The 16503-nt window shown below is 38.7% G+C and overlaps 1 protein-coding gene across 3 annotated transcripts in view; it reads right to left on the reverse strand.

Annotated features, from left to right (window-relative positions):
* GHR (growth hormone receptor) overlaps positions 1–16503 on the reverse strand; it is a 300742-nt gene that overhangs the window by 99310 nt on the left and 184929 nt on the right. For all 3 annotated transcript variants that reach the window (XM_032278846.1, XM_032278847.1, XM_032278845.1), the window contains one exon: positions 10609–10674. In XM_032278846.1, the coding sequence (XP_032134737.1) occupies positions 10609–10674 (66 nt within the window). The remainder of the gene's footprint in view (positions 1–10608; positions 10675–16503) is intronic.

Here is a 16503-nt window from a genome sequence, read left to right on the forward strand (position 1 = left end):
TTGAGTATATACAGGCATAATAAAAATTTAAAAAAGATGCTTAATCATCCTTCTTAGGATTTCTTACAAAAATTCTTACAATTTTTGTTTTACTCACTTCTAAGATTAAGGCTTTTACAGACCTATGCCCACAAACAGATTTCTAACTATTTTCTTATTGTTTGCATTCCAAAAAAAATAGAAGACCTTGATATATGTTTACAACCAGAAGGAACCTGCATTTCAAAGGTTTCATTAGCAGTGCCTAAGCCTATGCACAGATAAGAACAGGTCTCTTGTAAACTGAGTGGTAAATATCTACTGACCACTTATCATTGCTCAGAAAATTGCTTGAAGTTGAAGGAGGATAAAAAAGTTAAGACCCAATATTTATCTTACAAAAAATTCTTATCTCACAGCAATTTCGTGTGAAAGCAAAGCAGTATATAATAAAGCACTAACATGTATGAAACTAATGGCAGTCATTATCTGGGTGTTTCAGGCTGGAAAAAAGTCGCTGCAAAGTGCATATTTTGAGATAAGTAAAGACAGCTATTTGAATTATTAATATAGTCGTATGCTTTATTAATAGTTTGTTTACCTAGGGAAAGGTACAACTCATTGCACTGGCTATATCTTCTTCACTCTCTTGGGCTGTTAAGAGACTTAAGCTGTTTTCTCTGTACCTCTATTTCTTCTTGCCTAAAGTGCATAATTTTCCCTGCCTTCCTCTTATTTCAGAAAACAAGGAGAAGCGATAAATACTAACCCTATGATGCTTGGTGTTATCTGGAGATTAGTGCTCATGTGAGTCAGGAAAGGCTGAGCACTAGGTTGGGCACAAGACAGAGCCAACATAAACCCTGTTTCCTTAAAAGGGATTGCAAGAATCTATGTTTACTTACTAAATTGTTTATTGAATTGTTTATAAACAAGTAGACTGTCAAGAATTTATAATGTCAGCTTCCATGTCAGAATCCAATGTCAATGCTACTCTCTATTGCTTGTCCAAAGCTCACGGTTTTTTGGTAACAAATAAAGGCTGTATATTCACTCTAAGACACCATCCCTGCCAGGGCACATTTCCCTTATGTTGTACTTATTGTAGCTGCATTATCAGCTAATGAGTTCTTGATGTTGAAAATATCTGATAAAAAAGAATGAAAGCAGAGAGGTCTTGTACCTTCTATGGAGACAGTGGTGGGTCACAGGCAGGAGTAGGACTATTTAGGATTCCCTTGGTAGTTGAACTGACAGTAGGATACCGTGGTGATACTATGGATATGTACTGCAACATTATCCAAGACCAACCCATGACACTAGGTCCCTGACCTGAAGGAAAGGTTCTGTGGAAGGCTTTTGGGAAAGACCTATTATTTATATTTAGCAATAGACAAAATAAAATTCTCCTCCTCTATATCTTTATTGCTCTCCTTTCATAAATGACTGCTGAACGGCATGGAGGAAACTCCATGGAAGCCAAAGAATACTTAAGATACTGGTAAGGGTCTGGCTTCTATTTGTTTTTTTGCATTTTGCGTGTGTGTGTGTGTGTGTGTGTGTGTGCGTGTGTATAAAATTCAATAACCATCCATGAAATACTCAGCATTTATCAGGTATGTAGCAGGTACTGTAGGATACAATGATGTATAAGATATAGTCCCTATTTTTAGAGATATTTCAATTTATTAAGGGGGATGTGCAAAAAGCACTACATTTGGTTGAACCAAATGACATAATGGTTTTAGTGTCCAATATAGAGTCGACATGGGGAATTTCATTTGATTCATTTTAATACACATTGGAGTAAAATGAGAGCCATGAGAGAATACAATAAATACCATGTAAGCTTACTATAGGGCCAGATACTATTCTAACTACTTTAAACATATCAACACTATAATTCTCACAACAATCTTATGAGGTACGTACAATTAGCATCTTTATTTTAGAGGCTGAAAAAAAATGACACAGAGATCTTATCTAAATTTCATAATTTAGATAAGATCATATAGAAAGTAAGCAGTAGAACTGGGACTTAAACTAAAGCTTACTCCAGAGGCTGAGTACTTAAACGGCGGTGCTACACTCTCTCTCCTTGTGTGAGAGGAAAAAAACAACTACAGAGATTCTAAAGCAGAAGTATGCATCCTCTTGGGGGAACTAGGCAAAGCTTTGTGGATAAAGTTATATTTGAAATATGGCATATAGGGCAAAGTCTATAAAGGACTGTTTCAGACTGAAAGGAAAGAAGACGAAATTGCTGGCAAAAGGATCAATGGAAATGGATATAATGAGGCGAGAATGCAGGGAATATAAACATAGGGGTACACAGGAGACAAGGGAGATAAGGCTAGAAAAGTGCATAAGATCAATGCTGTAGAATTTTCTGAATGCCGGGGAGATAATTTTTTTCATCATTTAAAAAACAGTTTGGAGCTACTATAGATGATTGGACAGGTAGATCACTGAATCAGAGGTAGGCAGGAAGAATTAATCAAGAACAGAGTATGGTGGCTTGGAATAGGAAAAAATAAGAGGTAAGAAGAAAAATCAGGAAGCTAGGACAAGAGTTCAGCTAAGAATATATAAGGACCTGGACAAGCAAGATGTTTACTATATAAATTTTTGTCCTGTAAAAGTTTTTTATTGAAGTTAATGTAACTCACAAGTAGTTGAATGTTTGTGAACTTCTAGCATTCAAGCAATTCATTTGCTGTGCCCGTCTAATACGATAATATTTTGGAATCCTTCCAAAACTTGCCTCTGACCTCAGCCATTAATATTCATGTTCAAATGCTTGTTTTCAGGAAAGCTTAGACTAATTTGTGCTTCAAAAGGCAGTCAATAAAACTTGCTTCAGTTGAATATTCATTTTATTTTGTAAATATGTATAGTAAAAATGCTATCAATCACAAAATTTACACTTTTATAGGAATACATGACAAATTCAGTGAAAAGCAATGACTTTTTAAAATAGAGGAAAAATCTTCCTCAGAAAGATGTGCAATCATCTAATTTTTTTTCTCTGTGTTGTGAAAAGTCTTATATATTTGTCCCAAATACTCAGCAAATCCTCTGCCAATAAACAATCATGACAGAGAAATACAATTCTTAAAAAAACACAAAGAACGTGCAACCACAGCACCCTAGCTGAGGTGCCTGTCTTGTTTGGGAGTTCTAAACATGTTTTGCTTTTCTCTAGGAAATTGTAACTCTTCTTATCCCTCTCCCCAGAAACAAAAAGAAATTTTCTTTGTAGTAAAATGATAGCATTACTGCCTTAAAATATAAAAAGTTGTCTGCATATCTCTTCAAGCTGTAAACTCCCTCAACATTCTTCTTATCCTAAGTATGTGTTTTTGCTCATATTTACCCTGGGCTGACCTTTGCATAAGTGGAATATGCTGCTACCCACGTATGTGAACTGAAAGGTCCTTCTGGGGTTACTAACCAAAAATACGTCTTTTTTTTTTTTCCAGAAAATGTTTCTTAAGAATCTAATCTGCGAAAGGCATGTTAGCATGTGCTCACTTAAACAAATATGCCCATTCACATGGATTAAGACCTTTTGCCAGCACAGGAAAGCTGTAAGGGCTTAGCAAACGGGACAGATAATTTTTGGTGAGCAAGAGAAGAAAGAGGTTACAGCAAGAGGTGATTCCTTAGGTGCTGCATAGCATGGGTTCATTTTAGTTGGTCTGGTTTGACCATATGTGTCTCTTCAAAGCTACTGATGCTTGGCCAATGCTATTTAACTAAAGATAAATGAGGTTTTGTAGTCATGGATCTGTGAGTTGGTTCATAACAAAATGCATTAGCCTGTCAACATTGATTAATAATATAATTGGATTTATGATTTGCACCTAGTTTTGGTGGAATCTGACGGCTGTGATGTCTGATGGTTAAGACTGGCCACATAGCAAGACTGTGTCTACATGACCAGCTCACTGAAGGAGACTTCACCATGGGTTGACTTTGGGGTTCCTGGTACTGAGGTGCTTGGGGAACACTAGTGGTTCCAGACCTGGAGACAAAGTGTGATCTGTAGAATCCAGTAATGCCAGGACAAAAAGCCCTGTGCTTGAAATATTGAGATCCGTGTGAACACATATCCCCCCTCTACTACTGCTATACTGTATTCTTTGCCTGTAATAAAGCTGTCTTGTTAGTATAAACCATTTGATCCCTATAAGTCTTTTCAGCAATGGAACATGTAAAGTAATGATATGTATACACAGGTGAGGATATTTCAACCTCTATAAATGGCTCTAGCCAGATATGAGCCTCCACGGTAACAAAGGATGCTGCTGGGAACTGCTAAGTGTGAAGAAGGGTGGGTAACCAAGGAACTATCATGGATACTTTTATTTAATTAATTTGTTTGCAATATCATTTATTACTTAACTACAGTCAAAGTACTATTTTAGGGTCTATGAGTTATGTACAACTATGAATAAAACACAGCTGTTCATAATCTGAATGAGATATATGCAAATAATTGGACTTCAAAGCAGAATTTTATATATTCCTTAAGAGTGGTGTTAGGGCTGAACTATATCGTCCCTGAAATTCATGTTGAAGACCTAACCCCTAGTACCTCAGAATGTGACTGTATTTAAAAAGAAAGTCTTTAAAAAAGTAATTAAGTAAAATGAAGTTATTAGGATGAGTCTTAATCCAATATGACTAGTGTCCTTATAGGAAGAGAGGATTAGAATATAGACAAATACAGAGGGAAGACTGCGTGAAAACATAGGGAGAAGACAGCCAGCTACAAGGAGAGAGGCTCAGGAGAAACCAACATTGCCAGCACCTTGGTCTCCAACTTCTAGCCTCCAGAACTCTGAGAAAATAAATTTATATCGTTTATGGGGTACTTTGTTGTGGTAGTTCTTGTAGACTAACACAAGTGGTATGAAATATCATGACCTCTCTCATAGACCAGCATGGAGAAGGGAGTGATTGCTTCAGGCCATGAGTATCAGGTTTTGACTGAAACTTAAAGGTGGGCAGGACTGATTTATATTTACAGAATGCAGGGTGGGTGGGAAGAAGATAGATTCGATGACATGAGCTGTGTACCAGAAGAGGGAAGATACAGTGCCTGGGAAATGGTAAGTAGCTTAAACTTACAAGCTGGGGTGGGTGTTCAGGGTCTTGGGAAAGGTTTGAAGCTTAATGCTTAGGTAGTAGGGAGAGCACTAAAGATATTTACTTAGAACATAAGAAAATTGTTGTTGGCTGGGGAAGATGGATGCAAGGAAGGAGAGATAGGGCAGGGGGTGGAAGGAGAGATAGGGCAGGGGGTGGAAGGAGAGATGGGGCAGGGGCTGGAAAGAGAGATAGGGCAGGGGGTGGAAGGAGAGAGGAGGGAGACAGCTGCTAAGGGGTCGCTGCAGTAGGCCAAGTATAAACTAAAGGTGGCCTGGAGAGGGCAGTGGCATTTATTTTTTTGTGTTTGTTCGGTTCTAGCCAGAATTTGTCCTGACAGGGTTTTTATTTCATTTTTCTTACATGGTGTTTTGTTTTGAATCTGAGAACTTAGAAAAGTACACGTAGGAAATGTGTAAGTTATAATTGTGTATTCTCAGGACATTTCATGTTAAACACTAACTTTTCATGTGAAATTATCTTTTTAGGGAGAATGTGAGCTGCTGGATGTCAGAGCAGTATTTTACTCTGTCTCCCTCAGGGTGCATAGCTAAAGGTTGAGTACACAGCAGACTGTTAAATATTTGTGAAATGCATAACATCCTGGACGTCGCTGTGGAACACAATCTGCGATTGTTTGCACCTAGCATGATCGGAGCTTTTGGACCCACCTCTCCCCGGAACCCAACCCCCGATCTCTGTATTCAGAGACCCAGGACCATCTACGGGGTGTCCAAAGTCCATGCGGAGCTCATGGGAGACTATTATCATTACCCGTATAGGTTAGATTTCCGATGCCTGTGATATCCTGGAATAATTTCAGCTGACTCCCAGCCTGGAGGAGAAACAACTGACTATGCAGTCCAGATTTTTCATGATGCCACAAAGCATGGCAAATTTGAGTGCAACCTGGAAGCCCACACGAGGCTGCCGATGATGTATATTGATGACTGTCTCAGGGCCACCCTGGAGGTCATGGAGGCCCCTGCTGAGTCCCTCTCCATGAGGACCTACAATGTCAGTGCCATGAGCTTCATACCCGAGGAGTTGGCACAGGAGGTCCTCAAGCACGTGCCGGAGTTCCAGATCATATACAACGTGGATGCCATCTGGCAGGCCATAGCGGATAGTTGGCCGATGAACTTCGATGACAGCAATGCTCGGAAGAACTGGGGGTGGAAACACGATTTTGACCTTCCAGTGTTGGTGACTACCATGTTGAACTTCCATGGATCTGAAACCAGAGTTTCCCAAGCCAACTGAAGGAGTTTGAAAGAGGAGATCCTGCATGTCCTGGTCCACTGTCAAAGGAGAACTGTCAGCACTCCATGGTTCTAGATTCCGAACAGCCTACATTATTTGGAACTAACTAATTGGACTAAATTTTGGCAGTTCATATTGAACCGCTAGACAAAGAATGGAGTTAATTTCAAGCATTTTCAGAACATTGTAGGTACGATGATGGGGACTTCTCAGTTTTCGCTGTTTGCCTGAACTTGTCTAAACACATTCCACAGAATAATACTTAAGTCATCATTAGTTTCCATTTCCTTAATTAAGATGAAGTGACCATTTCCGGGAAGGTAGAAATATGTGACATTTGTATTTAATTAAATTCAATTTAAATTAAAAAAAAAAAAAAGAATTAATGGAGCTGAAAAACACAACACGAGAACTTCGCGAAGTACGCAAAAGTTTTAACAGCCGAATTGATCAAGCAGAAGAAAGGACATCAGAGGTCGAAGACCAATTTAATGAAATAAAACAAGAAGACAAGATTAGAGAAAAAAGGATAAAAAGGAATGAGCAAAGTCTCCAAGAAATATGGGACTATGTGAAAAGACCTAATCTACGTTTGATAGGTGTACCTGAATGTGATGAAGAGAATGAATCCAAGCTGGAAAATACTCTTCAGGATATTATTCAGGAAAACTTTCCCAACCTAGCAAGGCAGGACAATATTCAACTCCAGGTAATACAGGGAACACCACAAAGATATTCCTCAAGAAGACCAACCTCAAAGCACATAATCGTCAGATTCACCAGGGTTGAAATGAAGGAGAAAATATTAAGCACAGCCAGAGAGAAAGGTCAGGTTACCCACAAAGGAAAGCCTATCAGACCCACAGCAGATCTCTCAGCAGAAACCCTACAAGCCAGAAAAGAGTGGGGGCCAATATTCAACATCCTTAAAGAAAAGAACTTTCAACCCAGAATTTCATATCCTGCCAAACTAAGCTTCATAAGCGAAGGAAAAATAAAATCTTTTGTGAACAAGCAAGTACTCAGAGATTTCATCACCACCAGGCCTGCTTTACAAGAGCTTCTGAAAGAACCACTACACATAGAAAGGAACAACCAGGATCAGCCTTTCCAAAAATATACCAAAAAGTAAAGAGCATCAACATAATGAAGAATTTATATCAACTAATGGGCAAAACAGCCAGCTAACATCAAATGGCAGTATTAAACTCACATATATTATTATTAATCCTAAATTTAAATCGGCTAAATTCCCCAATCCAAAGACACAGCCAAAACCCATTGGTATGCTGCATCCAGACCCATCTCACATGCAAGGATACACAAAGACTCAAAACAAATGGATGGAGAAAGGTTTACCAACCAAATGGAGAGCAAAAGTAAATAAGTAAATAAAAAGCAGGAGTTGCAATTCTCACCTCTGATAAAATAGACTTTAAAGCAACAAAGATCAAAAGAGGCAAAGAAGGACATTACATAATGGTAAAAGGATCAATGCAACAAGAAGAGCTAACGATCCTAAATATATACGCACCCAATACAGGAACAGCCAGATACATAAGACTTATAAAGAGACTTAGACTCCCACACAATAATAGTGGTACACTTCAACATCAATATTAGACAGATCAATGAGACAGAAAATTAACAACGATATCCAGGACTTGAACTCAGATCCGGAACAGGTAAACTTAATAAACATTTATAGAACTCTCCACTTTAAATACACAAAATATACACTTTTATTAGTACCTCGTCACACCTACTTACAGGTTTAAATGAAATGTTGGTTGGCTACTTGTTTGTTATTTTCTTCCCTCATTTTTTCCTGTCTCCATTATTAAGCACAATTATTGGTATAAAAGAAGTTTTCAATACCCATTTTTAGACTGCATTCTAGACTGGGCAATAAAGCAACACTTCCGTTCTCTCTCCCTCTTCCTCTTCCTCTTTCTTCCTCTCCTTCATTCTTTATTTATTTATTTATTTCTCTCTTTCTTTCTTTTTTTTTAAAAAAGGAAATAACCTTGGAAATATTTGTGAAATGGTAACAATGTACACAGTGACAGAGTGAGGTTATATGAGCACTTGGGTCTGTGACATCTGGATGTGATGCTTGTGATATATTCAAGCATGTGTGCTATGATAGGTGTCCACTGTTACAGACACATCTGTTGATACAGGTTACTTTAGCCAATCATTCCTGGGACAGAGAGTACGTGACTTTTGATAAGAAACAGCTGGAAGGATAGGGGAAGTCAGTGTCTATGTGATTTACCACATATGAATGATAATTAGCTAGTCATCTTACTTATCACGAATACAGGAAATCAACATGTGCCAAATGACTGGGAGGAAGTTGTTCAACACATCCTCCATACCTAGAGGTTCTATCTCAACAAGGCACAATGTTTACGCTTCTTTAGACCCTGTGACCTAATAAAGGAAGTGACTCAGAGAAATCCTATTGCCGCTTTAGGGGACAGTGGAGGGCAAAGTATTATGTTTGTGTCTGGAGGATGGTTTCAATGTGAAGCATGTACCATTGGTAACACATTTTTAACTGTTTCCTTCTCATTTCCTTACAGAATATAAAACAGATTACTCATCTGTTGAATGAAGGAAGGCTTTAGAATATACTGGCTGAGATAATCCAAACACAACCAAACAGCCACTTCTTTTACAACCCTTGTGTTAATTAGAGAGCAGCTTAACATGTCAGATGCTTCTTAAACAGGAGGGCTATAAAGGATTGTGGTCTGGCACAACTGACAATTGAATGACCGTTGTTAAAAACAGTACCAACCCTTCTTTTTGGTCATCTCCAAGGAAATAATGTTTAAATCTCACATTAGAAATTTATTCTGCAATGTAGTCATAAAATTCAAATTATGATTTCACGACACCAGAATTACCAACAAGAATAGCAATATCTTAACTGAATTAGGTACACTGTCTTCCCTTCCCTTATTGCATAATATGGACTCTAGCATATACTTCCACTGATGAAAAATAACCATCTCCAAAATATAATTAAACAAGTACCTACTACTTGTTTAATTTTTTAAAGGATATGTAAGGGATTTAGAAGAAACATAAAATTTAGGCTTTGCCTTAAAGTTCAATAGAATTAATTCATTCATGAAGCCCACAAAATCTTGTGAGTTGTATATGCAGGGCTAACACACACACTAAAATGCCAGGAGGTAAATGCTGTCATGTAGTAAAGGACAAAGTTCAACGGAAGCAGAGAAGGCAGAAAATTGTTCAGACCTAGAGAATTTGGAGAAGCTTCCTCACAGAGTTGATTTTGGGGCTTGGTCTTGTGGTTCAGAAGATTGTCAAAAGACTAGGGGGGAAACTGTAAAGTCACTTTAAGGGGAAGAGACACCTTACAGGAAGGCATAATTTTGAAGCTTAAGGCAATTTGGTTGGAGAGAAGAGTTTAACTTTCTACCAGTGTAATCATTAGATAAATACTTCAGGATAATAATGATAATAATTTTAAAAAGAATTTGTAAAAGAGGCAGTTTCCTAAATTCAATAAATAATTGTTGATCCATGATGTATCATTTCCTCTTTTTTCCTCCTTCATTAATTTGGCCTTACTTAGCCTCCAAGCATAAGCAAAAATAGAAGAAAGCAGCCTTGCAGGGAACTTGTATTAGTTTGTTTTCACTGCTATAAAACATACCTGAGGCTGGGTATAAAGAAAAGTGATTTAAGCGGCTCACAGTTCTGCAGGCTGTATTAGCATCTGCTTCTGGTGAAGGCCTCAGGAAGCCTACAATCATGGTGAAGGGGGAACAGGTGTCTCACAGGGCGAGAGTGGGAGCAAGAGATTGAAGGAGGAGGTGCCACACACTTTTAAACAACCAGATCTCATGAGAACTCACTCACTGTGGTGAGGACAGCCCAAAGAGGACGGTACTAAACCATTCTTGAGGAATCTGCTCACATAACCCAAATATCTCCTCCCAGGCTCTACCTCCAACACTGGGGAATACATGAGATTTGGAAGGGACATACATGCAAACTGTATCAGAAGTTAAAACCAAATCCTTAAAAAATGTTTTGTTTGCCTATAAAATTTCAATTCAGTCACTATTCCAGTTACTAATAACTCAAATAAGATAGAGAAAAGGTAGTAGCTTAATTACACTAAAACATGGAAAACATCGTTGAAAGAAGAAAAAGGACGGAAATTCTTACTTGTGTTCAGGTCTGGATTAACACTTAGCAGACTCTGGGATACCCTGCTAAGGATAGCTGCTGTGGCTGAAACAGAAAGAGAAGAAAACCATTAGTCATCCCTGTCAAAACAATCTGATGTGGTCCTGTGTAAACTAAAAATAAAATCCTAAGTTCCCTCAACCAACTGAATGAACCCTTCCTTGGCCAAGGAGACCCCAGAGAAACCTGCAAACCTGGGTTCCTGGCCACAGTGGGAAGGGAAGTCGGATATGGCTCCCCTTTGGAGTTTAGGCACAATTGACCAGCATTAATGTTAAAATAGAGGTCATAATATTGACCAAATAGACTCTTTGGGTAGTAAGATACCAATTATAAACTAGACCTTAGGCTATGCAAGGCAAGGGTTAAGTCATACCTGTAGGCCATAAAGCTTGCTAAACAGGTCATTTTGTGGCTGACTCTGACATAGCATCCTTATCTTAATTAAAAAAATTCTTTATGTTAACTCTAAGCTTTTGTGCGAAGTTTTGTTCCTTTAACCAACTGCAGATTAAAGCCTGAACCCAGGAGGCGGAGGTTGCGGTGAGCCAAGATTGTGCCATTGCACTCCAGCCTGGGTAACAAGAGCGAAACTCCGTCTCAAAAAAAAAAAAAAAAAAAAAAAAAAAAAAAAGAATCTCTTAACCAAACTATGACCTGCAAGTCCCCACTTGAAGACATACTGCTTTTTCAGTCCAAACCAATGTATACTTTCCATGTACTGATTATGTCTTTGCCTGTAACTCCTGCCTCCCCAAAACATACAAAACTAAACTGGAATGTGATCTAGAACAATTCCCACCACCATCATAGATCCTTGCTACAAATCAGAGAACACTTTAAAGGTTTCATTACTTCTTTCTGTAAGTGGAACATTAAAATAAAACTTTTCATCAAGTTTCAATAAGTTTATATAAATGACAACTATGTATTACTTGAGAAAGTTTTGATAGCTCAAAGGAAGAAGAAAATTAAGTTAATCAAAATAATAACAGAGAGTGAAAGTAAACTTCCATAGGTGATAGGCTTATGGCATACATGCAGTAATAATTTCATGGATGTATACTTATCTCCAAATTCATGAAGCTGTACACATTAAATATTCACAGATTTTTGTGTATGCCAACCATGCCTCCATAAAGTGGTTTTAAAAATATGTTAATCATGGGATAGCACATAAACATACGTGTTATTTTGGTCAAAATTACATAGGAAGTTTGTCTCAATTTTCAACTTGAATCTGAGAAAACTAATGGATGACAGTTTCCAGGCCTAACATCAGCAGTAAAGTTGACAAATTTTTCCACGATGGCAGAACTGGAATGTGGAGGTCAGTTATGAGACCCTAAGGAGAATGCAGAGCCAAAGCTCAGGCCTGGAAACACTTGGGGATCCCTGAACAGCCTTGAATCTTCACAAAACAGCATTTAATTTTTCTAGTGAACAGACATCTGGTAACTTCGCCTTTATTGTGCATTTGGTGACATTTTCACAAAGCAGAAAGTCTTAGCTAACACTCCTGACAATATGTAATGAATCAAGACATAAAAGGAACAAATGGTACCCTCATGGAAAGACCACAGATTCGTGCTAGTGCTGAGAGGGTGCTGGTTAAAAAGTAAATCACAACGAACAAAACTATGCTGGCTTAACAAATGGAAGTGTCATTCTCAGTCATCAATTTCAATTAGTGTCAGAGCCATGCACCTAACATCTAGAGGCGCTGAGCAGTAAGGGAAGGCAGTAAGCAGAGAATCATATCCAATAGTAACAAAAAATAATGAAACTATCATGAACTGTGGTCTTGGTTATGATCTGCAAAGATTTCATTTATTAACTATTCCCAATAAATCAACAAATAGGCGCTTTTAAATGCTGGGTTATAAAATAAACTAGCTGCAGCCCCTGGCGTCAGTGAGCCCACATTTTTCTGGGCAGGGATTTATAAAGAAGAAGCGGTCAAACACTGGAGGAACAATGGAATATCTATTAACAAACTTCCTGGGGAAGGTGACTCCTTGAGATAGGTGCTAAATTGAGGATAAAGGGTAATGTAGAGGAAAAGAAAGGGCAGTTGGGGTCAAGGAAACAAAGGTGCAGAAGGTACAAAGGTGCAGAAGACACAGCCTGGGCATGTAAAGAGCTGTGATCTATTGGGAGTGCATGGATGGAGCTGGGGATGTGTTGAATTAGGGAAGAAGCAGGAGCACATCAGGGAGAACTTTGACAAAGAACTTAATTTTGATTCTGAAAATACTGGGGAACTACTAATTTGCTATGCTTTGACGTGGAGTGCCTTATAGTGGCCTTACCAAGACTAGAACTGACTGCAGTTGAACTTTCCCTACTTACACCCAACCTTGTACTCAACTTCCCAACAGAAGCACACAGCTGGGCCTTGGCTAATCTGTCTTTAAAAAGGGGATAGTAAGGAGCTGGCAAGATGGCCAAATAGGAAAAGTTCCATTCTGTAGCTCCCAGCGAGATCAACACAGAAAGCGGGTGATCTCTGCATTTCCATTTGAATCCAGGGAAAAAAGAACAAAGCAGGAGGCATCACATCAGCTGACTTCAAACTATTCTACAAGGCTACAGTAACCAAAACAGCATGGTACTGGTACAACAACAGATATATAGGCCAATGGAACAGAACACAGGCCTCAGAAATAACACCACACTTCTACTACCATCTGATCTTTGACTAACCTGACGAAAACAAGCAATAGGGAAAGGATTCCCTACTTAATAGTGTTTGGAAAACTGGCTAGCCATACGCAGAAAACTGAAACAGGACCCCTTCCTTACACCTTATATAATAATTAACCCAAGACAGATTAAAGTCTTACACATAAGACCTAAAACCATAAAAGCCCTAGAAGTAAACCTAGACAATAGCATTCAGGACATAGGCATAGGCAAGAACTCCATGACTGAAACACCAAAAGCAATGGCAACAAAAGCCAGAATTGACAAATGGGATCTAATTAAACTAAAGAGCTTCTGCACATCAAAAGAACCTTTCATCAGAGTGAACAGGCAACCTACAGAATGGGAGAAAATCTTTGCAATCTATCCATCTGACAAAGGGATAATATCAACAGTCTACAAGGAAATTAAACAATCTAATCAAAAAGTGGGCAAAGGATATGGACAGACACTTCTCAAAAGAAGACATTTATGCAGCCAACAAATATATGAAAAATGCTCATCACTGGTCATTAGAGAAATACAAACTACAATACAAAACTACATTGAGATACCATCTCATGCCAGTTAGAATGGTGATCATTAAAAACTCAGGAAACAACAGATGCTAGTGAGGTTGTGGAGAAATAGGGATACTTTTACACTGTTGGTGGGAGTGTAGATTAGTTCCACCATTGTGGAAGACAGTGTGGCGACTCCTCAAGGATCTAGAGCCAGAAATACCAGTTGACTCATCAATCCCATTAGTGGGTATATACCCAAAGAATTATCAATCATACTATTATAAAGACACACACACACATATGTTTATTGCAGCACTATTCATAATAGCAAAGACTTGGAACCAACCCAAATGCCCATCAATGATAGACTGGATAAAGAAAATGTGGCACATATACACTGTGGGATACTATGCAGCCATAAAGAAGTATGAGTTCATGTTCATGTCCTTTCCAGGGACATAGATGAAGCTGGAAACTATCATTCCCAGCAATCTAACATAGGAACAGAAAACCAAACATCGTATGTTCTCACTCATAAGTAGGAGTTGAACAGTGAGAACACATGTACACAGGGAGGGGAACATCACACACTGGGGCCTATTAGAGGGTGAGGTGCTAGGGGAGGGATAGAATTACATAAATCTAATGTAGATGATGGGTTGATGGGTGCAGCAAACCACCATGGCACATGTGTACCTATGTAACAAATCTGCACGTTCTGCACGTGTATCCCAGAACCTGAAGTATATATATATATAAAAAGCTTAAAAAAATGGGCACAGTAAAGTATCTATCTATCTATCTATGATCTATCTACTTATCTATCTATCATCTATCTATCTATAAGGTTTAAATCAGTTAGTGCATTCAAATCATTTAGTTTACAAAACAATTTGCGATTAGTAAATGTTATACGTGCTTTATCGTTACTGTTTTTGTCACTGTTATTATTGCTAGCCACCACCTTGAAAGCAGGGGCCTGCGTTTTCATATGGAGAACCTGACAATGTTTCAAGTTCTTTGTACACTTAGGGTTTTGCTGATGTGAAAATGGGATGTTGTGATAAACCCAGCAAGACTATTCAGGCCATCCCTGTGCAGGCTGTATGTAGGCAGTGGGTTCTGTTCTCTAAGGGTGTTTGGCAAAGTGGTATCAGTAGGATAGGGGATGGAAATCTACTTATGTCAATGGTTCAGCCTGAGACTAAATGATGCCAATCCCAGTTCTCTAGTGTGTTATTAAGCGAGCAAGAGTAGGAGAATCAGTGTTCTGGCAATAATCACAATTCACCAGTTGTGTGGCAATGGCATTTAGAACCACCCCTGAATAGGCAGTGCAAATACAAGTAAACATAATACCATATACAGCAACAATTCTATACAATTACAAGAGGTAATGCATATAAAGGGCCTCACACAGCATCTGGCATGAAATAAGCATTGGATAATGTTAGCAATTGTTATTACTGTTAGCTGTGGTTATGATAATGATAATGATCATGGTGATGTTGTAATGGTCATGGAATTTTAATTTAAAGACTTCCTCTGAGAGCTTTCTCCCTCAGGCAGCTCTAGTTGCCCTCCACCCAGCAGCCCTTGTTAAAATCACATATTTGCCTGTGACCAGTGGTACCCAATAATTTCCTTGGGAGGGTATTGCAGCTTTTTTCTTTGTAACCTCTATAATAAGCACATGGTATGGTACCTAGTAGAATAATAAAGTTTGCTAAATAAATAAGGCAAGCAAAAATGAATTACAAATCCTTTAAACTTTGGCTTTTGGGCTAAAAGGGAATCAAATAAAAATAGTCAATTCTCTTACTGAAGTCTATTTATCCTTGACCATATTCCAGAAATTTTCTCTGCCCGGATCTCAACCTGTAAAGCTCTTCCCAGACCCACCTTTGTCTTTCTGTGCTTCCTTTCTGTCAAACTATGATTACTATCTTCAAAGAGTATTCAGTTTAGAGTCCTTATCTCCCTCCAATCTGCCCTTGCAATAAGGATCAAGTTCAAGCTCATTGTTTGACCACACTGACGCCATGCTGTACACCATCTTGCTGCTTCTGGAGAGGCTAAGTACATTTTATGTATTTTCTCATTTTACCTTCAGAACAACCCCCTAAAATGGGTTGTGTTTTGCAGATGAGGGATCTGAGGCTCAGAGAAGTTAAGTAACTTGTTCAAGGGTACCAAACAATCACATGGTAGAGCCCAAATGTTACCTGGAGCCAGATTCTCACCCCATCCTACCCCACTGTTTCCCAAACTTGCCTGATCATCAAGATCTCTGAGGCATTCATTAAACATATCAAGTCTAGGGCTCTGGCCCAGAGTGACAGAGTCTGAACCTGTAGGTCCCTGGTCACTCTCCATTTTGGAAAGGTCCTGGGAATGTGTATGCTTACCTTGCCCTTCCACGCCCCTCCCTGCCAGGTGATTCTTATGACAGGACACAAAATATGTTTAGGAAACTTTTTGCTATACATTGTTGCTCTGGTCAGAGTCACCATATTCTCTGCAGGGCTCTGCCTCTAGGGCTGTGCCTCCAGGGCTCCTCACTATGTGCCACAGTTGGTACTCACGAGGAGGTACTTGCTAAAGTACATACTGATTTGATTTATCTCAATGTCACAAGCATTCTGCAAATTTATATTGATGAAGC

Source organism: Sapajus apella, unplaced genomic scaffold (assembly GCF_009761245.1).
Source record: "Sapajus apella isolate SASKATOON/1434 unplaced genomic scaffold, GSC_monkey_1.0 scaffold11, whole genome shotgun sequence".
In the NCBI taxonomy this organism is placed as follows: Eukaryota; Metazoa; Chordata; class Mammalia; order Primates; family Cebidae; genus Sapajus; species Sapajus apella.